This window comes from Nomascus leucogenys, chromosome 14, assembly GCF_006542625.1.
Source record: "Nomascus leucogenys isolate Asia chromosome 14, Asia_NLE_v1, whole genome shotgun sequence".
NCBI classification, from domain to species: Eukaryota; Metazoa; Chordata; class Mammalia; order Primates; family Hylobatidae; genus Nomascus; species Nomascus leucogenys.
Window position 1 is genome coordinate 1,755,530 of NC_044394.1, and position 27,872 is coordinate 1,783,401.

Below are 27,872 nucleotides of genomic sequence, written 5' to 3' on the forward strand. Positions count from 1 at the left end.
TGTAGTGTTAGAAAAATCCTTCAGGGGAAAGCCATCATATCTCCAAGAATAAGGCAGATAGCCTCAAATAAAATATAAAAGCATTTATAATTGATATTAACTACACCCTGTGAAGTTCAGGTGCTCACATGGGGAGGTAAATCTGAACAAATTCTTGGAATATGAGGTTGTAACTGGGAAGTGACTGGAACTAGGGTGGGAGATTTTGTCGTAGTTCACATAAAGCAGGTGACCACTGACAGAAGCTGTAAGAAGAAGAGATGGCAGATGCAGAGGCTGAGGAAGTCTACCTTTTAGGAGGTGACATGAGGAAGAGCAGGCACAGCAGGCTGCAAAGGAACCCTCAAATCTAGAAATGTGCACTCTTCCAGAAAGGAAGAGGAGGTGTCCAAAATGAGAGTCATTGGTGATTGGAAAGGCGCCAAAGACACTTGGAAGGAACTGATGACCCAATTCTGTTCAGTGAGGGAAGAAGGCAGCTTGCAGGGCAATTTGGAATTGGAATGCAAAAATCATAAGTCACCATGGAGTCTATTCATAAGAAGTCATGAAGTGGTTTGGTGGGGAGAAAGAAGCCCCTAACCTCAGCCATGATCATCAAAATGGGTCCTTCAACTGAGGCTGGGCTGGGAGGAGAGGAGCTGTCTTGCTTGTGTTGTGAAATTTTCAAAGTAAGAGCATCCCATGCTGGATACTTGCTGCATAAAAGCTTTTGCTATGTAGTTTGTCTTTTTTGAGACTGTTATAGAAACTACATTTTATAAGTGTCCACAGGCATATCCCTGTCATGCTTTTGCTGTTATAAGAAGTAGAATTCCTGGTTGGGAGTTATAGTCTTGCTGTCTTTGATTTTCTTCTACTTGACAAAGAGGAATAACCTGAGGTTAAAGCATCCTGCTGTGTATTCTGTAAACAATCCCATTATCATACAACAACCCAGTGAGCACTACTTACCCTTACAAAGTATCAACAGATAACCAAACTGCTCTTCAGTAAAGCTATATCTGATTTTAAGTACAAATAAAAGCTCCAAATAGTCACATAGAATGACATAGTTGATGTAATTCAAGTTCTGTTCTTTGTGTTTACAATCATAGTGCTGTTGTTTATTTTATATGAACTGCTGAAATTCAGGAATATGTAGTACAACAGGGATTAGAGACACGACTTGGCCTACAGTAGCTCCACCAATGTGGAACCCTTTGAAATGTTCTCTTGGAACAAAACTTATGTAGCTGAATGCCTCCGTGTTGGAGGCTAACTGAATAATTAGAGTTTCCCCCATCAAATTCTATGTAAAATACAGTGCTTAGTAAAGAATAAGTAATAAAAACATGCAATTGACCCTTGAACAACACGGGGTGTGAACTACATAGGTCGACTTATACACAGATTATTTTCAGTAAGTTACACCGAGGGTGCCTGCCCATCTTGCTTCCCCATCTATCTACCTCTTCTGCCTCTGCCGCCACTGAAACAGTATAACCAACCCTTCCTCTTTTCCCTCCTCCTCAGCCTACTCAACATGAAGACAAGAATGAAGATCTTTATGATGATCCACTTCCACATAATGAACAGTAAATATATTCTTTTCCTTATGACTTTCTTAATAACATTTTATTTTCTCTAGCTTTCTTTATTGTAAGAATACAGTATTTAATACATATAACATATAAAATATGTGTTGATGAACTATTTGTTATCAGTAAGGCTTCTGGTCAACCACAGGCTCTTAGTAGTTGAGTTTTGGGGGAGTCAAAGTTATACATGGATTTTTGGCGGCTTGGGGGTCAGCATCCCTAATCACCACATTGCTCAAGGGTAAATTGTATTGTTAAAACTCAACAGTAACTACAGCAATTGTTTAGAGCTTAGACCAACAAAAGTTTTTTCGAAGTAGAGTATTTTATCACTGGCATTTTTACAATTTCCAGCACCTGGGGATAACAAAAAGCAGGTCAAACTTTCGGTGGGTTTCATTACTATTATTAAATTCTCTCCAGACAATGCACACTCTTACTGCCTGCACCCAGCATGGAACACTCCCTGTGTTCCTTCCTTTGTGCACTTCTGACTGTGTAGGTCCTGAAGTTCCAAAGTGCTTCTCAAGAGGTTGATTAGCTAGAACCACTTGTGTTGATTGGCCAGAAATCTCCTGGTGTGACTAGGAAAGCCATGAACCTCTGAGAAGGATTGGTACAAAAGCCTATCCAACAGGAGTACTCCATATTGGATGGCTGCAACGTGACCCAAACCCTCTCAGTGCTGAAATATATATGCAGGTTTATATATACTTACATGAGGTAGTGTCTTTAAGTACAACACGCTGTGGTTGGCACATACTGAAAAGCCTTACACGTGCCTCCCTGGATCAGAAGGATGTGTTAGGAACTCAGTAGTGATACAACTGATCAGGCTGCTTTTATGCAACTTTAAATAGCCTAAAGCAAAATTATGATAATAAAAATAGTAATATATTTGGATACTTTCATAGTCTATGATGCCGGACTAACTCTAATACAAAATTTTATTTTTACAAAAATGTTTGAGACACAGGTATTATTGTCTGTATTTTACAAATGAGTATACTGAGGCTCTGAGACATTAGGTGATTTTCAAACATTACTGTCCATCAAATGGTTGGGAATACAATGGAGTAGGATCCAAAGCATGACCTTCTGAGTCACCATGCAGCTCTGAAGTGTGGTAATAATAGGGACTCTCATAAATGAAATGATAAATAGGACTGCTTACTGGTTACATGAAGTTTTCAATCCGTTATTCAGTAGTAGTTCAGATTTCACTGTGTTTAATCCACCAGCAATGATCTTTTCCATCTTGCATACCTGGCAGATGCCTATTCATCTTTTAAGCCCTATGTCAAGAGAAGCCTTCATCTGCAAAGCCTTTTCTGACCCCAGAGGTAGGGTTAGTTGTTTTCTTTTTTCTGCAGCCAATCCACATGTGTGGATCCCACCACTCATGTCTCACATGTCTTATTAAGCTAAACTATAACTCTTAATTTGCATGCCTGTCTCTAAACTCAACTGTGAGCTCTTAAGATCAGGAGCTGTCATTTATTCTTATTTGTATCCCTAGTGTTTAGCAGAGTGTCTGGCACATCAGGCTCTGAGTAAATTTTACACACTATGCATCCCAATTTCTGGGGAAAAAAAAACATAACAAAGTATTTCTAATTGAGGGTGAGTCAGTGTCACATCACCTTCTCATACTGAGAGAATATATCAATTCTGCTTGCTTCCTCTTAGAGATGAAAAATCAGAAATCTAGAGAGAGAATTGCATCACTGCCTCCACTTACAAACACTGATATTGAGAACATAATAAAATTATCCTGTGAATGAAATCAATATTCTATTCCTTAATGCTGCTAACTATAACTTCCAAACCAATCTTAGCAAGCTCACAAAAAATATCAGAGCTGGAATGGTTCTTTGAAAACCATGCAGCTCAATACCCTGATTCTATATGTGAGGAAAACAAGGTCCTGATATGCTAAGTGACTTGCCTAAGATCTCACATTTGGTCAGTGGAAGACACAAGCCACTGAGCATTTTCCAGAACCCGTTGCTGCATTTATTATCCAAAGGAGGAAGACAATTGATAACAAAAACAAAGTCCGGGGGCGGGGGAGGGAAAATACTGGTATGCTCACCCCCACACACACTCCCTGCCCAAGAAAATTCAATGGCTGAATTAGAAGATATACCTAATGTAAATGACAAGTTAACAGGTGCAGCACACCAACATGGCAAATGTATACATATGTATCAAAACTGCACGTTGTGCACACGTACCCTAGAACTTAAAGTATAATAAAAAAAGTGCTAAAGAAAAAAAAAAAGAAAACTCAATGGCTGAAATATGACCTTACACAGTTAATGACTACCTCCAATGGAGAGAGTTATTCAATATGCCACAGGGCTCATTAAAATGCAAGTTTTATTCTTAAGATAACTTGAAACAAAATTCTACTCTCAAACACAAAGGTTTACATACAATTTTGTGGCAAAACAATTGATGTCATAAAGTAAGATATCAGGAGGGTCTTTGGAGTACAGTCCAATTTGAGAAATACTACCTGTTAATGCAAGTGATCTGGCTCTAGGTCCAACTCCATCATTCATTTGTTCTGCAACTAAAGATCAATCTCTAGCCTTGTTGAATCTTCCACATTTACCGATTGGTGATAGAAATACGTGTCTTTTTTTTTTTATAAGTTGTCACAAATGAGACAAACACATGTTGATATCACGTATCCTCTGATAGGATGTAATGCAAATAGAACTCTATCTCCAGGGAAATTTTCCCCAAAACTCACAATCTCAGATTAATCAAGAAACGCATCAAACACACAGAAATTCAGGAATTTTATACAAAGTAGCTCACCAGTATTTCTCAAAACTGCCAGTCATGAAAAATCAAAAGATTAAGAAACTTTCACAGCCCAGAGGAGACTAAAGAGACATGAAGGCTAAATGTAATATGGTATCCTAAATTGGATTATGCAACAGAAACAGGACCTTAGTGGGAAAACTCGGATATTAAAACAAAATCTTAAGTTTAGTTTAATAGTAATGTATCCAGGTTGGTTTCTTAGTTTTGACAAATGTACTGCTAATGTAAGACATTAAATTAGGGACCTTTGATAAAGAGTATATGGAAACTCCCTGTATAACTTTTCTGTAAATTTAAAGTCATTCCAAAATAAAAAAAATTATTTTGAAAGATGACACCTGGAAAGGCTTCCTAAACATAATAAATGATATCCAAATGCTAGATCATGTATAGAGAGAAGATAGGTTTGTGTTGAGTTTTCAGTGGATTAATCTGGTATATAGCCTTTTATTTTTGCCTGCAGTTCATTTTTTTCTAGAAGATAAGCAGAACAGTACTATTGTCTATCCAAGAAGTATCATCTGTTAATCAGATTTATTCATATTTGTAGTGGAAAGAGCATTAGATTAGAAATGTGCTTATTTACAAACCTGCTTCTATGTTGACCCGTATTGGAAATTTAGACAATAACTTTACCTAACTTGCTTTGTTTTCTCATCTGGAAAAAGGGGAGTATGAGTGCAAATTTTGTAAGGGCTGAATGAAGTAACATGAGTGAACCAGTATTGACAACTACAAAATCATATGTTCATGTGATGGGTTAATTGTGCTTCCATTAGCTTTGGAGATAATGTAAGTATGAAAAAAATAATAATGGTCTTCCCAAAATGTCCATATTCTAATCCTCCAAAACCTGTGAATGTATTACCTTATATGGCAAAATATATTCTGCAGATATGATTATGTCAAGGATCTTACGATGGGGAGATCACCCTAGATTATCCAGATGGGCCAAATGCAATCACAAACATTCTGAAAAGTGGGAGGCAGAAGGGTCAGAGTTAGAGAAAGATATGTGATAACAGAAGCACAGGCTGGAGCCATGCGAGGAAGGGACCCTGCACTGAGTAATGCAGGTGGCTTCTAGAAGGTGGAGAAGGCAAGGGATTGATTTCTCCTCAGAGCCTCCATAATGCAGGCTGCCCTACTGACACCTCGATTTTAGTGTGTCCAACTTTTAAAATGGTAAGATAATAAATCTGTTGTTTCTAGCTACTAACTTTAGGGTAATTTGTTACAAAAGTGATATGGTTAGCCTTTGTGTCCCCACCCAAATCTCGTCTTAAATTGTAATTACCAGGTGTTGAGAGACCTAGAAGGAGGTGATTGGATGATGGGGGCAGTTTCCCCACATGTTGTTCTCATGACAGTGAGTGAGTTCTCATGAAATCTCATGGTTTTGTAAGTGTTCAACGGTTCCTCTCTTGCTGGCTTCTTCTCTCTCCTGCCTCCATGTGAAGAAGGTGTTTGCTTCCCATTCACCTTCCACCATGATTGTGAGTTTCTTGAGGCCTCCTCAGGCATGTGGAACTGTGAGTCAATTAAACCTCCTCTGTTTATAAATTACCCAGTCTTGGGTAGTAGCTTTATAGCAGTGTGAAAAAGGACTAGTACACGGAGCTATAGGAAACTAATACAACTACTTTAACTATCACTTAATTGGGATGTATTGAAGGATAAGCTTACCAGCTTATCAAAGGGAGACTGAATGCAGGTCTCTTGGAAGGGGTGGTCACATAGTGAATTTCTTTCTTGGGAGTATTGTGGAGAAAGAAGAGCTTACACTCCTTACCTCTGCTAACCATGAGACTTTGTTAACCAAAAAAAAAATGGACATTTTGATAAACAGACATCAGCGGTAACCTGTAGGTGGTTGGGTATAATTACCTTCATTGTCCAATAATCTTTAGATTTTAAAACTACCCAAAAAGAAAGGGATGGAAAATAGCATGTTGGGAGGGTTACTGACCTGGGTAAACCATTTATGCCCAGTTTTAAAGAATGCAACAGATGATGCTGACCTGAGCCCAAGTAGCCTGCTAGGTCCAATGCTGATCAGAAATGGCAGCAATGAGTTCCTCTATTAATCATTCAGAGGAATTCTGTATTATGACTTTAAGCTGCCGAATAAGTGGTGATCTAATTCCTCAGAAATCCCTGCTTCCCAGATCTCAGAGGAAGAGTAAATTGCTTATAACTATTAATTGTCCTTTATTTCCAGGATCTCCATCCAAATACTTTATGTTGCCCACAAGGCCATCTATGAGCTGGCTCCTGACCACCCCAATCTCCAACCACTTTGCACTTGTCACTTTGCACTCTGGCCACAGTGACGTTTATTCCGTCTCTCATACATATCATGCCCACACTTGAGGCTCATGCTTCTGCCTTAAACAACTGGTCTAAGACCACTCTCCACTAGCAATGTCTTCCTTAGCTTAGCTTCTCCTAGATTACACAAGGAGGCTCTCCTTATCTTCAGACTGTTTCTACTAGGCTTCTCAAAACCTTGAGTACTTTCCCTTTACAGCACGTACTACAGATTATACTGATGTATTTGGCACTATTATTATTTTATAACTCAATTTAAGGTAGAGGAACAGCCCTTGACCATGTCTCCTGAGTCAAGCCTTTGTCTTTTTCTTTAAGGAACAAAGATTGCTGTCTGTTCTGACCCAAGTTTGTTTGGCAAACATTGAGCCCTTGGTGCATGGAAGGCCTGAGGGATATCCACGAGGGATAGGTGGTGGAAAGAGACAAGGTCCCTAACCCTAGAAGCTGCACCCTCCCCAGATGCCTCACTGCTCCTATCTTAGCTCATATGGCCCTCTTCTCTGACTTTGAATTCTGTAAAAGTTTCAACCTCTCCTTTGATTCTTTAGGGTAAAAATCCAAACTTCTAGTTCCTTTCGGGTAAAATCCAAACTCCCTGTTGGTATGGCCCTCCATAATAAGGCCCCTGCTGCTCTCCAAAGCCTTAATTCCCAGAGCTCTTCCTGCACTAGTGAACATTCTCTTCCAAGCTTCCAGGACTTTGCCCATTGATATGGTTGCTTTGTCCCCACCCAAATCTCATCTCGAATTGTAGATCCCATAATCCCCATATGTTGTAGGATGGACCTGGTGGGACATAATTGAATCATGTGGGCAGTTACTCCATGCTGTTCTCTTAACAGTGAGTGAATTTTCATTGTATCTGGTGGTTCCTTCGCTCAGCTCTTCTCCCTCCTGCTGCCCTGTGAAGAAGGTGCCTTGCTTCCTCTTCCAACATGATTGTAAGTTTAATGAGGCCTCCCCAGCCATGCTGAACTGTGAGTCAATTAAACCTCTTATCTTTATAAATTAACCAGTCTCAGGCAGTTCTTTATAGTAGTATGAAAATGGACTAATACAATAAATTGGTATCACAGACAGTGGGGTGCTGCTATAAAGATACCCAAAAATGTGGAAGCGACTTTGGAACTGGGTAACAGGCAGAGGTTGGAATGGTTTGGAGGGCTTAGAAGAAGACAGGAAGATGTGGGAACTTTCTAGAGACTTGTTGACTGGCTTTGATCAAAATGCTGATAGCGATATGGACAATGAAATACAGCAGGCTAAGGTGGTCTCAGATGGTGATAGGGTTTGGCTGGGTCCCCACCCAAATCTCACCTTGAATTGTAATGATCTCCACATGTCAAGGGCAGGGCCAGGTGGAGATAACTGAATCACAGGTGCAGTTTCCCCCATACTGTTCTTTTGGTAGTGAATGAGTCTCATGAGATCTGATGGTTTTATAAATGGGAGTTCCCCTGCACAATCTCTTTTGCCTGCTGCCATGTAAGATGTGACTTTGTTTCTCCTTTGCCTTCTGCCATAATTGTGAGACCTCCCCAGCCATGTGGAACTGTGAGTCAATTAAACCTCTTTCCTTTATAAATTACCCAGTCTTGGGTATGTCCTCATTAGCAACGTGAGAACAGATTAACACAGATGAAGATAAAAAACTTGTTGGAAACTGGTATAAAGGTGACTCTTGCTGTGCGTTAGCAAAGAAACTGGTGGCATTTTGCTCCACCCCAGAAATCTGTGGAACTTTGAATCTAAGAGAGGTGATTTAGGGTATCTGGCAGAAGAAATTTCTAAGCAGCAAACCATCAAGACGTGACTTTGGGTGCTCTTAAAAGCATTCAATTTTATGCACACACAAAGAGATGGTTTGGAATGGGAACTTATGTTTAAAAGAGAAGCAGAGCATAAAAGTTTGGAAAGTTTGCAGCCTGATGAGTTGATACAAAAGAAAAATCCATTTTCTGATGAGAAATTCAAGCTGGCTGCAGAAATTTGCATAAGGAGCCAAATTTTAATAGCCAAGACAATGGAGAAAATGTCTCCAGGGCATGTCAAAGCTCTTTACAGCAGCCCTCCCATCACATGCCCAGAGGCCTAGGAGAAAAAAATAGTTTCCTGGGCTGAGTCCAAGGCCTTGCTGCTTTGTGCAGTCTCTGGACTTGGTGACCAGCATTCCAGCTGTGACCAAAAGGGATCAACATATAGCTCATGCCATTGCTTTAGAGGGTGCAAGCCCCAGGCCTTGGTGGCTTACTTGTGGTGTTGGGCCTGTAGGTGCACAGAAGCCAAGAACTGAATTTGGGAACCTCTGCCCAGATTTTGGACAATGTAGGAAAACACCTGAATGTCCAGACAGAAGTTTGCTACAGGGGGAGCCCTCATGGAGAACCTCTGCTAGGGCAGTGTGGAAGGGAAATGTGGGATATGAACTCCGACACAGAGTCCCCACTGGGACACTGCCTAGTGAAGCTGTGAGAAGAGGACCAAGATCCTCCTGACCCCAGAATGGTAGATCCACCAACAGCTTGTACCATGCACCTGGAAAAGCTGTGGACACTCAATGCCAGCCTGTGAAAGCAGCTGGGAGGGGGACTGTACCTTGCAAAGCCACAGGGGCAGAGCTACTCACCTCTTACATCAGCATGACCTGGAGGTGATATACAGAGTCAAAACAGATCATATGGACCTTTAAGATTTGACTACCCCACTGGATTTTGGACTTGCATGGGGCCAGTAGCCCATTTGTTTTGGCCAATTTCTCCCATTTGGAATGGCTATATTTACTCAATGCCTGTACCCCAATTGTATCCAGGAAGTAACTAACTTGCTTTTGATTTTACAGGCTCATAGGCAGAAGGGGCTGGCCTTGTCTCAGATGAGACTTTGGACTGTGGACTTCTGAGTTAATGCTGAAATGAGTTAAGACTTTGCATGACAGTTGGGAAGGCAGGATTGGTTTTGAAATGTCAGAGACATGAGGATTGGGAGGGGCCCAAAGTGGTATGGTATGGTTAGGCTTTGTGTCCCCACCCAAATCTCATTTTGAATTATTATCCCCATAATCCCCACATTTCAAAGAAGAGAACAGGTGAAGGTAATTGGATCTTGGGGTGGTTTCCCCCATTCTGTTCTCATGATAGTGAGTTCTCATAAGGTCTGATGGTTTTGTAAGGGGCTCTTCCCCCTTCGCTCAGCACTTTTCCTTCCTGCAGCCTTGTAAAGAAGGTATCTTGCTTCCCCTTTGCCTTCTGCCATAATTGTAAGTTTCCTGAGGCCTCCCAGCCATGCTTAACTGTGAGTCAATGAAACCTCTTTCCTTTTTAAGTTACCCAGTGTCAGGCGATTCTTTAAAGCAGTATGAAAATGCATTAATACAATCCCTCTTTGCCTATGCTGTCAAATATTCCTCACATTCCCACCCTTCTCCACTTTGAGTACTCTTGAATCTTGTCAAGACTCAGTTCTAACTTCCTTTCTTCCTTTAGCCTTGTAGTGAGATGCCTGGCCCTGGAAGACTGCTTTAGGCTGCAAGTGACAGAAAGTCTGACTCAAAGTGGCTCGAGCAGTAAGAAGTTTGTTACATCACTTAACACAATAAATGGTGAGGCAGTTCCATGGTGAATTCAACCCTTAAATGAGCCATAGAAGATATGAGTTTTTCTCAACTCTCCATTTTGCCATCTTAGTGTGTCTTTTGTACCCAAGTTTATTCAGAAGGCTTCTCCTTACATGGCATGAATAGAACTGTTTATCACATATGCATGTCTGTATTAGTGTATTACTCTGGGTTCTCCTGAGAAGAGAATCAACACAATGGGGTGACAGTGAGAGATTTATTTACTTTAAGGAATTGGCTCACATGATGGCTGGCAAGGATGATGTCTACAGGGTAAGCCAATAGGCAGGAGGCCTGGGGAAGTGTTGATATTGCTGCTCCTGGCCTAAGGCTTCTGGAGGCAGAATTCTCTTTTTCTTTGGGGACCTTCGTCTTTTTCTCTTAAGGCCTTCAACTCATTGGATGAGGCCCACATATATTATACAGATAATCTGCTTTACTCAAAGTTGACTGATGCAAATGTTAATCTGGTCTTAAAAAGTACCTTCCCAACAACATCCAGGCATGTTTGGTCAAATATCTGGGTACATACCTACCCAAATGAACACACCAAATTAGCCATCACAATGTCTAAACCAATTACTGATAAGAAAGAGACCAGAATCACCATTGTTGGTGTAAATCTCAGCCAAGAGTCACCCTCTGGGGCTGGTAAGGGGCTCCTTACCTGAGTAGATGATGGTATGGAGGGTGAATACGCAAGCATAGTCAGGGCTCTGCCTGCAAGACAGACTCTAGCTGTGGGTGAGGTCAGAGGAAGGCATAGGTTTGAGCAGGTAAACAACATCTGTTCAACACTTAGGCAGGCAGTATCCTAATACTGTGTTGCCTCCTTTACATGTATAAACCCTGTTGGAGCCCTTGTTACCCTGAGTCATGGATTTATGGCTTATCTTCCCCTTTAGACTGTAGGCTCACCTTTGAGTAAGAATCATGTGTCAGTTACCTGTTTAATAAATGCCCAAACTTGGTGCTCAGCAAAGGTAGGTACTCCACAAATGCTATTGAACTGACCAAAGTGGGGCATTTGCGTGCTGAATTAACCTTGTACTCACCATTGTTATAGAGCTCATATATTTTTATCCACCACAGCTTTGTTGAAGTCACAGATTCACAACTGTTATGCCAACTGACTATTATTTCTAGACACTTAAGTGAGGAACTTATAGGACGATAAAACTAGTTCAGTCATATCAAGTTCTCTCCTATTTCACACATCCATAACCTGAAAAAAATCTCAGTAACAAATTGAAGAACACTCTTAACTTTATAGTCAAGTAATAAGAGGCAAGGGGTCCATTGTTTGCCACAAGTACCCACTCAGATAAAGTAGGTCATCTGGAGTCAGATGTTAGAGCCCCGGGTTCAGTTGCTTAATCCACAAATTCTCATGACTCTTATCCTTTTCAACAGAGTTGGAGTTCCCAAAAGTTTAGAAAGTGGAATAATCAGATACCAATCTTCTCTACCAGAAAGACAAAAGGCTTTAGACCTGTTAAATTCAGAGGACGAGGAAGTCATCTTTTAGTTGTCCACTGTGTAGAAACACTTGACCTTATAAATTCAAGCATCCCCCATGTTTCAGGCATCTTGAGAAACCCTTACACACATTATTACACTTTCCAGTTTGTAATTGTCTCCCTCTTCTCAAGCAGATACCAACAACAATTGACATATACTGACTCAGCACACACCAGACATTACCATACGCACATTACCTCCATTATGTAATTTAATCTTCAGCAAACCTCACAAGGCTGATTTAGTTCTTATCTCCATTTTACAGATGAAGAACCCAGGGGGCTGAGAATGGGTAGGTCACTTGCTGACAGTCTTACCAACAAGAAACCACAGAACCCAGACTCAAGTCCCATCAAGTCTGACTTCAGAGGCCATGATCACACTTGCACATGTTACTGCTTCCCATGTAGTAAGGTTTACACATATTATCTCAATTAAATTTGAGAGTGAGGAAAAGTTAAGTTCTTTTATATCAACACATAAGGGGACAATAAAAATTATTTCCTGTGGTTGTCTTAGAAGCAACAACCAACTCAAAATAGGGCCTTGAACACATTAAAGAAAGAATGTGACAACAGAGAAAAAAACATCGAAAAATGTGAGGCAGACACACAACATTTTGCAGTGAACACCCAGTTCTACCCACGGGCATGTCAATCACTACAGACGATGTTCTCTTTAGGGGTAGTACTAACTTAGCAAGACTTCTTATTACCTGGAGAGAATACCCTTTATTTCTCTAATTCCATACTCACAAGGTACAAGAATATAATTATAAATGTAACTTCTGAGATATCCTGAATATAACAGATTTCCTAGGAAAAAAGTATGTAAACATTCTATTTCTTTAAAAGGGGCATCCTCAATTGTAAGTATTGAATGCCACTTGTCAATATTATTTCACATGAACATAGCTTGTGCCAATTAAATTGTTATATCATTAGAAACCTGGTCATTTCTAGATGAATTAATCAAGTTCAGTTTCTATGTTCACTGGGCCATAGAATAGACTTGCCATAGTAAATTTATCAAGTTAATAATATTCATTTCTGAGGCTATTTGGCAGCCAGTTGGCTTTTTCCTGGGTCACCCACTCTCCCTTACCATGCCTGCTTTCCTCCTACTGCAAAGCCTCACGAGTACTTATAATTGCCCCATCATACAAATGAGAAAAATGATGCTCAGAGGGGTTTTGTGACTTGCTTAGCTCTGCACAGCTGGTGTAATAGACTCTACAGAAGGACAGGAAAAGAAGACATAGAAGCCAAGAATGAATGAGGTGACCTGGGACTCTGCTCTTTATGTTTGCCACCAACTACAGAGACCTCAACTGACATCTCCAGCCCTCTGTTTTCAGTGCCTGAGTAGAGATTGCACATTGGCTCCTGTTGAGAGCTTTATTTCTTATTCTCACATCTGAGCAGTTAAAAATACTTTGAAATATGTCACCTGCCTTCCCTTCTGTCCTTGCCTTTTGCTTGCTTTTTCTCTTGCCTCTCTTTACTAAAGCAGCAAAAGCAAGAGGACCATTAAAAGCAAGAGGACCATAATGAGGGTAAGAGTAGTGGGAGGAGACACAGGGACCCTCCACCTTGCTTCTGAACTAAACTCACAATATAATCCTTGCTTTAATCTGTCTTCAGTTCTCTGTCCTCTGCCCCCATGCTGACAGGATCCACTTTACCTGGTATTTTTAGCTGATACTTGGCCCGATGTGCTAAGTCCTGGCCATGGATGCTGCTAAAGTGACAGCATGTGTTCCAGCAGCTCCATTGCCATGGTCAGTCTTTTCATAGTTCCTGTTTCATTAATGTTAAGAAATGGCTCTTCCTCACTTAACCAAATGTCAGCAGACAGAGCTTCGGCCCTTAATCATCCATGCCCCTGCCCCTGAGGGCATCCTATAGACTGAAGGACATTGAGACTGTAGGCTCAGATGGAAAAAAAAGTACTCTAATTGCCCATTACTTAACAAACTTTGTCTTGATGGAGTATTCATTGCACACATAAATTAGACTGCCTCACCTTTTGCAATGTAAAATCCTTGGAAATAATGCTAGCTTTCATTCTAATTGTTTTTAATAAATAAATAAAAGAATTAATGTGTACTTACCTGGAACAAAGCTTCCCTGGACCACCTCCTTGTATGCCCACCAGCCTTCATGGATTTTCGGTGAATTCTGTTGAGCTAAAGGAAAAGCAAAGAAGAGAGATTAAGATGATGGTAGAGAAACACTCTGTCCCAGCTGTCCAAGTAAGAAGGGTGAATATCCATAAAATAATCCTCTTCTACCCCAAAGTCATACTACAAGAGAACCTTCCTTCTCCCTTCCTTTTTTTTTTTTTCAAATACATCATTGATGGGTAAATATAACAATTTTTATTGAAAGTTCTCTGATATTTTAATTGATGTTAGATAGTAATTATGTATTGAAGTCCCCTGCTACCTGTTCTCGTCATCTTCCCCATACACACACACACACACACACACACACACACACAGCGCCCCTGCTGAAATTGAGGAGAGGAGGCAGATCCCATCCATGTGTGTCCATGGAACCCTTGTTTTGGGAGAGACTGAAGTTCGCTGAAGGAGCCAGTCTAGAAGGCTGAAAGGTATACCCAGCCAGCTTTCCTTAGGTCCCAGGAAAATGAAAACAAGAATATAAATAACTGGGGTGGAGGGTTTTGACATCACAGGCAAAAAGGGCAGAGGGCTCAAGATATTGGAAAATATCATGGAGATCTGTAAGCTCATGCTGACATGACCTCAGGGAAACCCTTGAATTCATGACAGTTGACAAGTGAATTGGGGCAATGCCATTACACAGGCATGCAAACCCCAAAGTATACATGATACATAAATGTATGCTTATCCCTTTATTAAACTACATTCATATTTCAATTCCCAGACACATTGGAAGAAAATACGTGAATCAATCATATTTGTAGTTTGGCTACTATTAATGTTAATGTTAAACCTTCACTTTTTTCTTTTCTTCTTTAAATCTCGTGTTTTTTTTTTTTTCTAGCCTTCCTCTTCAAAGTTCTAGGGAAAAGACTTATCATTCTGAGTTAGAAAGAATGGGTATAAGACAATGGGTTTGAATGCAAGGCTTTGTATAGAGAGAAGATTTACTAGATTTCTCTCGCTTCCAGATAAGCTTGGACTGTTTAGCTTCAAGTCTTTTCTTATAGTATAGTGAAGATACTTTTTCTTCCCATGATATGAAGAGCCCTGAGGCTTATATCTTTGTGGTTGAAGGAGATTTTCTGACATAGTATGAGTGAAACTGAAGCCCACTCCTTCTGGAACTGACAGTGGGCGTAGGGGACTTTAAAAACAAATAGAAGAGAGACAAAGAGCTTATTTAAGGATCTGGAAAAAATAACACCTTTAAATTTGCCCAGCACAAATCTCAGGCATGGACACACCAAAGTATACTGGATTTCCTGGTATTCTTATTGCCCCTGTGGTGTGGATAGAGTTCAGACGTTTGCGTAGCCCTTGAGGAAGATCCCGAGGTCAGCTGAGTCGGAAGCCAGTGCATCTGCTCTGGGACAGCATGCAAAGGAGGAAGTGACCTCAAAGCAGAAGCTGGAAAGGTTCTGTCCAACCAGGGAGTCAGGCGGAAGATTCAATTGAGACTCTGGGAATTTGCAGCACCAGGGAAAGACAAGGAGATTTGAAGTCAGCCAGGAGGTCTTTAGACCCAACCAAGCCAAGAAACCAAATCAAGGTTTGGTTATGGCTGCAAAATTCCCAAGTGGGTAGACAACATTTCTCTAGAGTTCAGAAAGGGTTCTGATTCTTCCTCTGGGTCTTGGTGTTGCCTGACTCACCTTCCTTCTCCCCCAGTTCATTAGACAGTCATCATAGGAGCCAGGAGAGAATCCCAAAGGCTTAGAAACCAGTGAGATCAGATATCTAATGGCCCTCTTATGAAACAACTACCTTGTAATGCTCGCCTTGACTATAATTAAATAAAATTCACAGACAGTACAACCTACTAAAAAACAACAACAAAACCAAACCCCAACCCTGATAATTCACTAAACTTCAGCCTAGCTCTGCTAGACATGTAAAATGTCTAAAGCCTGGGAAAAATGCACATTTCTAAGATCTTGAAAGTATTGAACTATAAACATCACCTAACAGCTTTGCATCAGAGATAAGACAGGACTGGTTTTCCTTATCACAGGCAAAAACTTCAGAGTTTTATAAAAACTCACACCAAGTTTTATCCAGTCAGGATTGCTGACTGTCATCAAACAATTTAAACCATAAATCCAGCCTTCTGTCTTTATTCTATGAGACAGTCATTGGGGAAGCTGCATTCTCTTGCATGTGATTCATTACCCCAAATAAATGTCCACTTAGCACTCAATTTTTGTTTTACATTAAGCTTTTTACCTAATTGTTTTATGAAAATTTTTTTACAGTATTTATACATCACTTTAAAAATTTAATGTAGTGCTTTAACTATAAATAAATGTAATTTATAATAATATATATTTCAATGTGAAAATGCTTGAGTATGATACACTAGAACAGAGACTGGAAAACTAGTGCCTGCTAGCCAGATATGGCCCATTGCCTGTTTCTGTACTGCCCAAGAGCTAAAAATGAATTTACACTTTTAAATGGTTGAAAAAAAATGAGTTGAAAAAAATGTTTTGACATGTTAAAATTAAATTACATTCAAATTTCAGTGTCCATAATGTTTTATTGCCAAATAGCCACACATATTTATTTATATATTCTCTAGAGTTGCTTTGTCACTACAGTGGCAGAGTGGAATAGTTATGACAGAGACCATTTGGCCCACAAAGCCTAAAATCTTTCCTCCATGGCTCTTTACTGAAAAAACTTGTTGATTGCTAATTTACATACATAATTTCAAAAAGAAAATCAATATAGTGCTTTAACTATAATACAAGGGGGAAATACAAGGAACATAATGTAAAACAAAATATATATTTCAATATGTAAATACTTGGGCATGGTGCACTAGAAGATAAAATGAAGAAGTTGGATGCCTGATTAACACAGACACAAATAACAACTTTGTATTATATTAGAGATTCCAGAATCCACAAGTGGCATTGCTCTCATGGTATGTGGTTTTCCAAAATAGTGAACTCTTGGCAAAGATTAAAACGTAATTAAGTACCACCTTCTCTTGATTTACGTGATCTTTGCATTGCTAAAGAACCAGGTATAATAAAACTTTGTAAGACATGTTTTGTGTGCATATGCAAAATGGAGTTTTATTGGAGGGTCAAATAAATAAAAGTTTTTCCAGTCACTTGAATGTCTGTTGGGACATGGGATAATTTATCGTTGTTTCTAACTATCTAATATGTTGCAGAGCATAGTATCTCTGTCCCCCTTTAGTTGGTGCTAATTGCCACTCTTTCATTATAACAATCTTAAGTGCCCTCACCCATTTCCAAAATATTCCCCCAGAAACAGTGACATCCCTATTGACAGTAACTAACCTAAAGGTACTATTTATAGTACTTACATGTGCTAAAAGAGGATAAAATGAAACATTATGTTGAACACTAATCAGAGGATAATTCTTTGTCTAAGTAGACAAAAGATACATCTTTTCCCATATATCTGAATTGTAGTGTCATACCAAATACACTTGCCACCCCATTATATGTTCAAATATTTTTTCTACTCTTTCGTGCATTTGACCATATCATTAAGAAACTTTCATTTCTACAAGGGTTAAAGCAGTAAGGAAAAAAGAGAAAGCATAGATGCATGTTGTCAAGATGGCAAAAAAAGGAAAGCTAACTCTAATAAAACCTGAGTAAGACGACTAGGTTCTCAGATTTGTAGATGCATTCCTAGTCTCTTTTTATCTCTCTTTCTTACATGTGCATATCTTCCACACTCCCCTATAAGGACAACCTGTCAGTCGAACTGAAATGTCAATTTAAGAAAGAAGAAAGAAGCCCCTGGGTAAGTAAGAGTATTGGAACTGACAAGATTATCACCAAAAGCTTCTGTTTCATCCAGAAAGTTGCAAAACACTTTGCTCTTTCTTCATCTCCAATCATTGCTTCTTTGGCTATCACATCCATTCAGAAGCAGAACTATGTAAGATTTTAGCAGGTAATAAGACAATCAGACCATCTGAATAAAGCCTATTGTAATAGTAGAACTGCAAAGCTCCTATTAGCTGTCTTTGATGTGCATTGTGAAGAACCAAATTCACCCCCCAAAAATCAATCAGCCAGAAGAGCCATTTGATGTCTATCAATTACAAAATTTAATGGCTGCAGACTGGAATTGAAGAAAATAAAGATGATTTATGTAATGTTTTCAAATTCCCTTGGATGCTCAGGCTGGCCTCATACTGTTTGGCAATTTAGAAAGACGGGATGGCACATTTAAAAAGGTACCTCATTTAAAGTTCTGCCACAGTGCTACAAGAAGTTTATTATAGATGGATCTCCTAGAGAAATACAGGATTCTTATTTTAACACCTCCCACCAGATCCTTGGTAGTCATCTTGTTGTTGTTTACATGTGATTTGAAGTGAGCAAAGAGCTGATTGAGAATTCCTCAGAGCAAACAGGTGAACAGAGAGCTGCTTGAGCTTTTACAGCATTCTATGCTCCTCTTTGCCTAGATATGGATAAGAATTTTTTAATGTGCAACCAGCCCCTGGGAAAAATCCAGGTGTCTAATTAAAAAAATCGTGTTGACAATAAAAATTGTCATCACTGCCAGAGGAAAAGATATACATAGCAAGGAAAAACCTATTTCAATTTTATTCTCGGTTTATTTTTCACTGTGGTAGTTTGGGAACTGATGATTTTCCAAAGGAAACTCTGAATCTCAGGATTTTGAGAGACAATGTTCATTGCTCCAATGGCTTCTTATACAAATGAGCAGAATTATCTTACATAATTCTACTTCTGAATGAATGGGATAGCTGAAGAAGCCATGGTTGGGGATGAAGAAAGAGCAAAGTGTTTTGCAACTTTCTGGATGGAACAGAAGCTTTTTGGTGATTCCTTCTTGCACAGAGAAGGGAACCTCACTTATAAGAGGTTGGGGTCTTAAAACAGCAAATTTTTTCTATAAAGGGCAACATAATACATATTTTAGGCTTTGAAGCCCATACTATTTCTGTGCCAACTGCTCCACTTTGCCATTGTAGCACAACAGCAGCCATATACAATACGCAGGGGTGTAGCTGTGTGCCAGCACAATTTTATTTATGAAAACAGAGAGCTGGATTTGATGTGTAGGCCATAGTTTGCTCAGTCCTGTCTTGGATCTAAAAGATTTTTGTTATGTAGTTCTGTTTCTTACTTAAATGTTCAGGAGTGAGCTGCTTTACAAAAAAAAAAAATCAGAATGTTGAAATATATGGGCTTCTAATTACATGTGCCTGGTATCTGATCAGTAGGTACTGCAGAAGGTATCTATCATACTGAATCTTTTCCAGATCTGAAATTGGTCACCAGCAACTACATAAAATTGAGTATTTCCCTCTCTCCACCCAATTTCCATTGGGCTAAACCACCAAAGCTGGTGGAGCTTTATATAAACAAGGCCTACAACCCATGCTGGGTTTTTCAAACCGGTCAATAAAGACCTGAACAGTATCTTGATCCCCTTTTATTCTTCCCACAAGTCCATAAACTCTCTGAAGCAAGTATGGGCCTGCCAACCAACTTAAAAAATTATGTTCATATTCCCACTGACCACAAATACAGGCATCACACCAACAAGTCTTTGGATCCAGACTGAAACTTCCCAAAGATGATGTGACCTGGCCTGTGAGTAAATCCCTATCATTAACAGAGCTTACTGCTCCAAGTCAACTAATTTTTAACTAACTTAGGTTCAGAGAAAACATAACTGCGAAATACCTCCATTTGGAAATTACAGTGGTCTCTTGACCTGGTGGGAAACAAGATTTAAAAGCAACCATCTGAGAGAGCACAGTTGAGGCGGGGAAGGAAATGGTGCAATAGGGAACAGAAGAGCCCTCACAAAGGGATCCAGTTGGGGAAGGGATGTTGCTTAATAAAACTCCACCATCAGTCAAAACACACCAAACCATAAACACACACATTGCACAAATGAGCTTCCAAGCCCTGGATCCGTACAATTATACCTGTGCCAAGTGGTCTACAACTAGCAAAGATGAAGCCAGATATAGAGGAGAGGCAGAGTACATACACTGCTATGGTTACTTCATTGTAATGTAATGGTAGAAGCCCTGAATGGTTGTTTCCCTCAGAAATTGCATTTCTCCACTGGAGGAGGTAATTCAAGGAGGAAGGTACCAAGTCTATTGACCAGGAAACAACATAAGTTGGAAGGTAAAAAAGTACTTCTAACATTGGATGCATATCCATGACATCACTGTCTTTCCTAGCATGGCCAATTCTGTGTTCTAAGTGGGAAGGAGGAACATTGAGAAGTGCATGGATCATCAGAAGAAACATAAATGACTGCTCCATTGAGCTGCATGGCACTCACTAGACTAACGGGGATAATGGCCTTCCTCAGGTGCTTGACTTTAACGACACCCGGAAGGTATTTTTCTTCTGTGCACTCTCTGTATTATGTGTGGTCCTACATTCTAACATTTAGATAGTGCCCCACACTATCTGTTTCCATATCATTCTTTTCCACCTAACCATAACCTTCCTGAGGTCAGAGAATATATCTTATTTTAAAATTCCATTATTTGGCCGGGTGCGGTGGCTCACGCCTGTAATCCCAGCACTCTGGGAGGCCGGGGCACGTGGATCACGAGGTCAGGAGATCACGACCATCCTGGCTCACACGGTGAAACCCCGTCTCTACTAAAAATACAAAAAATTAGCCGGGCATGGTGGCGGGCACCTGTAGTCCCAGCTACTCGGAAGGCTGAGGCAGGAGAATGGCGTGAACCTGGGAGGTGGAGCTTGCAGTGAGCCGAGATTGCGCCACTGCACTCCAGCCTAGGCGACAGAGCGAGACTCCGTCTCAAAAAACTAAAACAAAAACAAAAATTAGCAGGTGTGGTAGTACATGCCTGTAATCCCAGCTACTTGGGAGGCTGAGGCAGGAGAACCGCTTCAACCCGGGAGACGGAGGTTGTAGTGAGCAGAGATCACACTACTGCACTCCAGCCTGGGCGACAGAGCAAGGCTCCGTCAAAAAAAAAAAAAAAAAAAAAAAAATTCCATTATTTATGCAAAAGCTTAGTACATAACAAGTGCCAGAAAAATATTGGGTGAATGCCTGATAAATGTGGTAGTGAAGTTGTATATTATAGCAACTTGCAGTCCAGCTCACACAATCTTTGAGAGGTTTTAGTCTATATCCAAAGACTTGTGGGTGTGACGCCTATATTTGTGGTCTGTGGGAATGTGAACAAAAGTGGTTTCAAGTTGGTTGACAGGCCCACACGTGCTTGACAGATGGAAGAGCACCAGGAGCTGACACTCTGCCTAGGGAAATCAAAGCCTTAGCAAACCCACTTTTATTTAGCACAATGTGTTTCATTTAAAAGCAAAGGGGAAGATGTGTCATACCTGGAACTACTTACATCTCTGTCATTCTTTGCTTTTCCTGAATTCGCAAGACAGGATGAAACTCATTTCTATCTTTCCATCCTATGTGAAAACGCCACTTGCCATACAAACTAGACAGGACACTCAAATCATTGAGAATTGAACTGGCTAATGGGTGACAAAGTGACTATTTCCAAGCAGAGAAGATGGGTATAACCTAGAATCACCTTGCATGTTCGACCAGACCTAAGCAAGCTGACAAAATTATATTTGTGTTGGGAGATACGAAAAAAATATTGATGGTGGGTAGCCTGTATGACTTTCATCTAAAAAGCTTAGCATGATACTATTGTTAAGAAGCTCAAGGCCAGGCGCAGTGGCTCATGCCACTAATCCCAGAACTTTGGGAGGCCAAGGCGGGCGGATCACGAGGTCAGGAGATCGAGACCATCCTGGCTAACATGGCGGAACCCCGTCTGTACTAAAAATACAAAAAATTAGCCAGGCGTGGTGGCCGGCGCCTTTAGCCCCAGCTACTTGGGAGGCTGAGGCAGGAGTATGGCATGAACCCGAGAGGCAGAGCTTGCAGTGAGCTGAGATCGCACCACTGCCCTCCAGCCTGGGCAACAGAGCGAGACTCTGTCTCAAAAATAAATTAATTAATTAAAATTAAAATTAAAAAAATAAAAAACAGAAGCTCAAAGGTAACTAGAGTTGAAAATCATCAAGAGGAAAGTCCCTATTATGGCTAATTCTCAGCCTAGTATTCTAGAATTTCTGCAATTTGGGTTTACCACACATTTAATATCATTTCTCATAAAATTTACAAGAGTCATTCTTCCTGCTGTCCCCAAGTATGCCACATTTATTACTGTCTCCACACCTTCACTCTGCCCTTTTTCCCCCTGAAATTCCCTCTTTTTCTACTTTTTCTTGACCTGGTCTTACTCAATTCTCAAAGCCTCTCCAATTCACACTCCTTTCAAGAAAGGTGTACTGATCATTCCAACTCTACTGTAATCCCTCACTTCCCTGAATTTCAGAAGTTTAGTGTCTATTCCTCATTTGCCATTCTTATTAATTCAAGAAACATCTAGTGAGTACCTATGATTGTCAGTAAGTGTTCTAAGCATTGAGGATACAAAGTTCCTGTTTTCCATGAAGTTATTAGGTGGGTGCAAAAGTAATTGTGGGTTTTGCTGTTAAGTAATGGCAAAACCACAATTACTTTTGCATAAACCTAATACATTCTCCTGGAGGGAGACAGAGAAAAGGAAAGAAGGGAATTCAAATATATAAGAAAAATTGGAGAAAAGAACTCTGTAATATAGAGGGCAAGGTAGTAAAGTGACTAGAAGAACATATTAGATTGTATGACCGGGATGGTCTCTGAAATTATGACACTTAATCAGAGATTTAAATAAAAAAATCTGGCTTCATGAAGATCAACAGTGGTAGTATTTCAGGGGGATTCAAAGACTGAAAGTTGGCAGAAATAAGTTTGGCTTCTTTAAGAAAACTAAAAGTGGCCAATAGGTGTGATAAGAGTAGATACAGGGGAGAGAGAGGCTAAAAATGAGGCCGGACAAGGTAAGTAGTGGCCCAGGAGAAAGGTGGTGGTGGCTTCAACTAGGGCAGTGCTAGTGAAAATAGAACATCGTAAGATTTAGATGAGGTGTGGATAGGACTTGGTAATGAACTGATGAGAGAAGGTGAAGACCATACATCAAGGCAAACTCCCACCCTTTTTAGTCTGAGTGACTAGATGTTGACGGTGACTGAGATGGCCAGGGAGACTGAGGGAACAGTTCGGGAGCATCTTCAGTCTCCTGATGGCTGCAACACTTTCTTTGTATATTTTTAATGTACATTTTGCTATTACTCCTCTCTCCCTGACTAAATTAAAGCTGTCTCAAGGGTAAAAATGTTGTGCTTTGTCTTCCACAATGCAACACATATCATAGGTACACTGGCACAGTGTTTAACAAATATTTGCTTGATAAATCTAGGAAAGGGAGAATGACATGTGAACCTCCATTTATAAATGTTACTTACAAGTTTTATAGAAATATTCACTCTGATGACTATCCTCTATTATTTCCTTGGAATAAGTTTAATGATAAAAGGTCCTTAGAATTCAAAGAAGAGTGTAACTCAAACAATAACAGTGGAACACAAAAGAAAAGGGACAAAAAGATTACCTCTAATCTCTGTAATTTTAAGAGGATAGCTATAATTTTGCTTCTTTCACCAAACATTACGTCTTGTTTTTTCATTCTTATTTTTAATGTACAGATACTAGTTCTTTTAGTAGAGGTGCCATAATTTACCAATTATTCCTGCCCTATTGGTTATCTAGTTGTTTGAATACTGCACTTAACCTTCTCAGGTACAAAGCTTCCCTCGCTCATCCTCTTTTAGACCTTTCTTTAGCACAGTAAGCCAAAATCAGAGTCAAGGGACAGGAGTATATATGTTAAGTTACTTTGTAAAAAATGTTATAACAATCTACATTTCCACAAAAGTATAAATTATTATTTCTCAAAGGAAAATTCTGGTGGTACTTTCAGGATAACTACATAATAAAATAATGTTAACCATTTAAATATAATTTTGACTTCTGACAAACAGGCAACTTAAGAAGCATCATTACTCTAATGAATGCATCTGTTCTGTCATGAGCTCATGAGATGGACATTTCATAGAAATCTATTCCATATTTTTACTATTATTTATCTGTTTGGAATCAGGTATAGATTTATTCTCTGTAAATATTGTAGCTCCTTTTTGTAGTAGAGTGTATGTATGTTTTTAAACAGATGGATGAAACTTCAGATCCCAAGAGTTCAAGTCCATGCCCAGGTTTGTGCAGCCTCCCATAAATCACAGCAATAAGGAAAATGTATATGTGCTATATTCAGAATGCTAGGAGCATACTGATATAATAAATCCATTTTTAAACTACAATTGGAAAGAAACTATTGGTAATTCCTAAAATCAATGGGTTAGTCAATTGTGGGGTTAATCTCATGTCACATAAAACTTTCTATCACAGCTGAAATCTCTGAATGAGACTAAAATCTCCTTGTATCTCTCTTAAGCTTGAATTCAGCAAGGCTAAATGCAATGAAAAGAAAGGAATCCAACAGAATTGTTGGTTTGGGAGGTAGTGTGAAACGATGGAAAATACATGGCACCCTGGGGTTAAATCACAAATTTACTACTAATTGTGTCACTTTGGGCAAATTATTTCATCTCTTTTTTAACAACACAGCACATGGATACATATGTAACAAACCTGCACATCGTGCACATGTACCCTAAAACCTAAAGTATAATAATAAAAAAAAATTTGTATAAATTTAAAAAGTACAAATGCAGTTTTTAAAATACAGATCTATTGCTTAGTGGTGAAGTCTAGGCTTTTAGTGTAACCCTCACCTTAATGGGTATATTATACTCCTTAAGGAATTTCCCATCCCTCATCCCCCTCACTCTCCCACCCTTCTAAGTATCCAATGTCTATTATTCCACTATCTCCATGTGTACACATTATTATAGCTTATAGCTCTCACTTATAAGTATATGTGATGTTTGACTTTCTGTTTCTGAGTTATTTCACTTAAGCTAATGGTCTTCAGTTCCATCCATCTTGCCGCAAAAGACGTGATTTCATTCTTTTTTATGGCTGAGTAGTATTCCATGGTATGGATATACCCCATTTTCTTTATGCACTTACCCATTGATAGAGACTTATGTTGATTCCATATCTTTGCTATTTTGAACAGTACTGCTATAAACATATGAATGCAGTTATCTTTCTGATGTAATGATTTCTTTTTTAGAGTAGATACCCAATACTGTGATTGCTAGATTGAATGGTAGTCTATTTTTAGTTACCAAGAAAACTCCTCTAAAGTATGAGCCAACTTGTGAAAGAAAAAAGATAGCCCTCCCTGACTGAAAAAAGACTTCAGGAGCCTCTGAGGATATTCATGCCATTTGTGAGTCAAAGTACAGTCACTAAAGAAACTTGGGGAACAGAATATAAGACTTGCAGCAGGAAAACAACTGATTCAGGGAACTCATGCAGGAAACATGCGGTCTTTGCTGGGACAAAGCCCAGAGAAAGCCCAATGCCCGGTAGAAAAGTAGGCAAAATGACCTATTAAGTCAATTTGCCATGGTGGGACATAAAGCCATATGCAAACCATAGGAAAAGGTCAGGGCAGATTTTTTATATATACCATAGCTCAACATATTTCTGTCCTTCATTCCGATTCTGATCCACACAGCATTTGCTGAGCATGCACTATATGACAGGTGCTGTCACATACTTATAAGTGGTAGATCCAGTGAATTATGACCATATCTGTGCGTTCCACACCAGCCAAACTAGAGTTTCATTATAAAAATAACCAAGACCAATCTAAAATTCGGAACTTGAATTGTCTGGAGAGTTGTATCTGAGGAGATTTGAGGACCATCCCTATCTCAGCTACTGCTTCAATGAGGATGATTCTCAAATTTATATTCCCCACCTGGGTTTTTTATTCCAGTTCCACGCAAGCTTTTCAGCAGCCTACTAATTAGAATATTGCTATTTTCCAGGACCTCATGATCACAACTGTCGTCTGCCCCTGTGGCAAAAATAGTGCCACTAAATCCCCCAATATTTATTTCCCCTTCTTCCTTAACAAGGAAAACTCTGGTTTTAGTAAGACATCACAGAATACAGACCATATAGCCCTATCTCCTTTGTAGCTAGGTGTGGACCTGTGAATAAGTTCTGGTTAATGAGATGTTAGAAAATGTATAAGAGTTCCAGGAAGTGCTAAAAGAAAATGCTATGCCTCTCCTCACTTCTTCCAGCAAGCTGGGATGTGGACATCATAGCTAGACTTCAAATAGCCATCCTGAACCATCATGCAAATGCCTTATTTTCAGCATCAAGATAGAAAGAGCTGGGATCCCTGCATGGCCTACATTTATAAGATATAAATAAATCTCCATCTTATTTAGACTTATCCATCACTCACAGCTGAAACTAATCCTAGCTGATACACACTTGCCTTCAATACCCATGGAGTGAAGACATTGACTCTGCTTCTGCTATAACTCTAATCCATTCTTTCCTTCACATTTCTGCTGCCTAGACACAAATCCTAGACAGAGGCCCTCAGTGATTACTTAAATGGCCAATTATAGTGGCCTAATAACTGGACTCCTGTGTCTATCCATGCTCCCCGCTGTGGTCTTCACACCTCCTTCATGATTATGTTTCCTGTTTATAGCAGCACTGTGTCCATGTCGTCTTTCACTTTTGAGGGGCAGTGAAAGACATGCACAGAGTCTTCCTATGAAGCTCATTTACCAACTATTTACAAAGCCGTGTCCAAACTCATTGACCATCTTTCAAGGCTCTCCGCAAAGCCCTTCGATGACTCCCTATTGGTTACAAAATAATGTGCAAGTGTTCCAATGAAACTTTCAACAAACTGTATGGTGTGGTTAACTTACCTGTTTTCCAAAACTCATCCTGTCTCCTTTGGGCATCTTTTCTCTGTGCTCTCACGGCATTTATTATATACATTTAGTTATCACATACGTATTTTTCTTAAATCACCTCTTCATGAGATTGTCCTCCTGTCAGAATAGGTGCCCTGTAAATGTATTTGGACTGAAGTAAATTTAGACATTTGTTTCTCACTGACCGATCCTAGTCAGACTAAACTATCTGCTCTTGGTGATGTTTGCCATGTGCTCACACTATTTACTTTTACTGGAATATCATATTCTTTACTGTATATCCAATGTAAACCAATATTTCAAGTGTCTGCCCAAACAATACCGTCTAAAAACCTTCCATGGTTTCTCCAGAGAAAAGAAAGCTTTATTATCTCTGAAGTTTCTTAACATATTGTATACAATTCATTTCATTTCAGTCCAATTCGATATGATTTAGTTCAATCAAATCCAGAAAATATTAATATTTAGAACATACTTATTATGTTTGAATACTCATTCTAGGTCTTTATTTTGGAGTGGTTTACAGTGCAATGAGAAATAAGGGGATGTCTTTAATATATTCTAGGCTAAAGTGTATGCAATATACAAATTAAGATAATGATCGTGTTGACAATGCTAGTTTACCTGCGATAACAGGCAAACTCTAAAATCTCAATGGCATAGTACAAGTTTATTTCTCATACATATAAATTTCCAAACTGGTTTTCCTGATTGGCATATGGCTCTCCAAGTCAGGGCCCAGGCTTCTTCTGTCCTGTGCCTCTGCTATCTGCAATACAAGACTTCAAAGGCCACTATGCTGTGTAGGTCAAGCCAGAATGGAAAAAAGCATGGAGGGTTTCTCAAAAGTTATTTTCCTGGCTTAAACATAGAAATAATATTCACTACTTCTGCCCACATTTCATTGACTAGAACTT

The 27,872-nt window shown here is 39.5% G+C and overlaps 1 protein-coding gene across 2 annotated transcripts in view; it reads right to left on the bottom strand.

Moving 5' to 3' along the window:
- CA10 (carbonic anhydrase 10) overlaps positions 1-27,872 on the bottom strand; it is a 520,530-nt gene that overhangs the window by 418,751 nt on the left and 73,907 nt on the right. For both annotated transcript variants that reach the window (XM_003272273.2, XM_003272272.3), the window contains exon 3: positions 14,000-14,074. In XM_003272273.2, the coding sequence (XP_003272321.2) occupies positions 14,000-14,074 (75 nt within the window). The remainder of the gene's footprint in view (positions 1-13,999; positions 14,075-27,872) is intronic.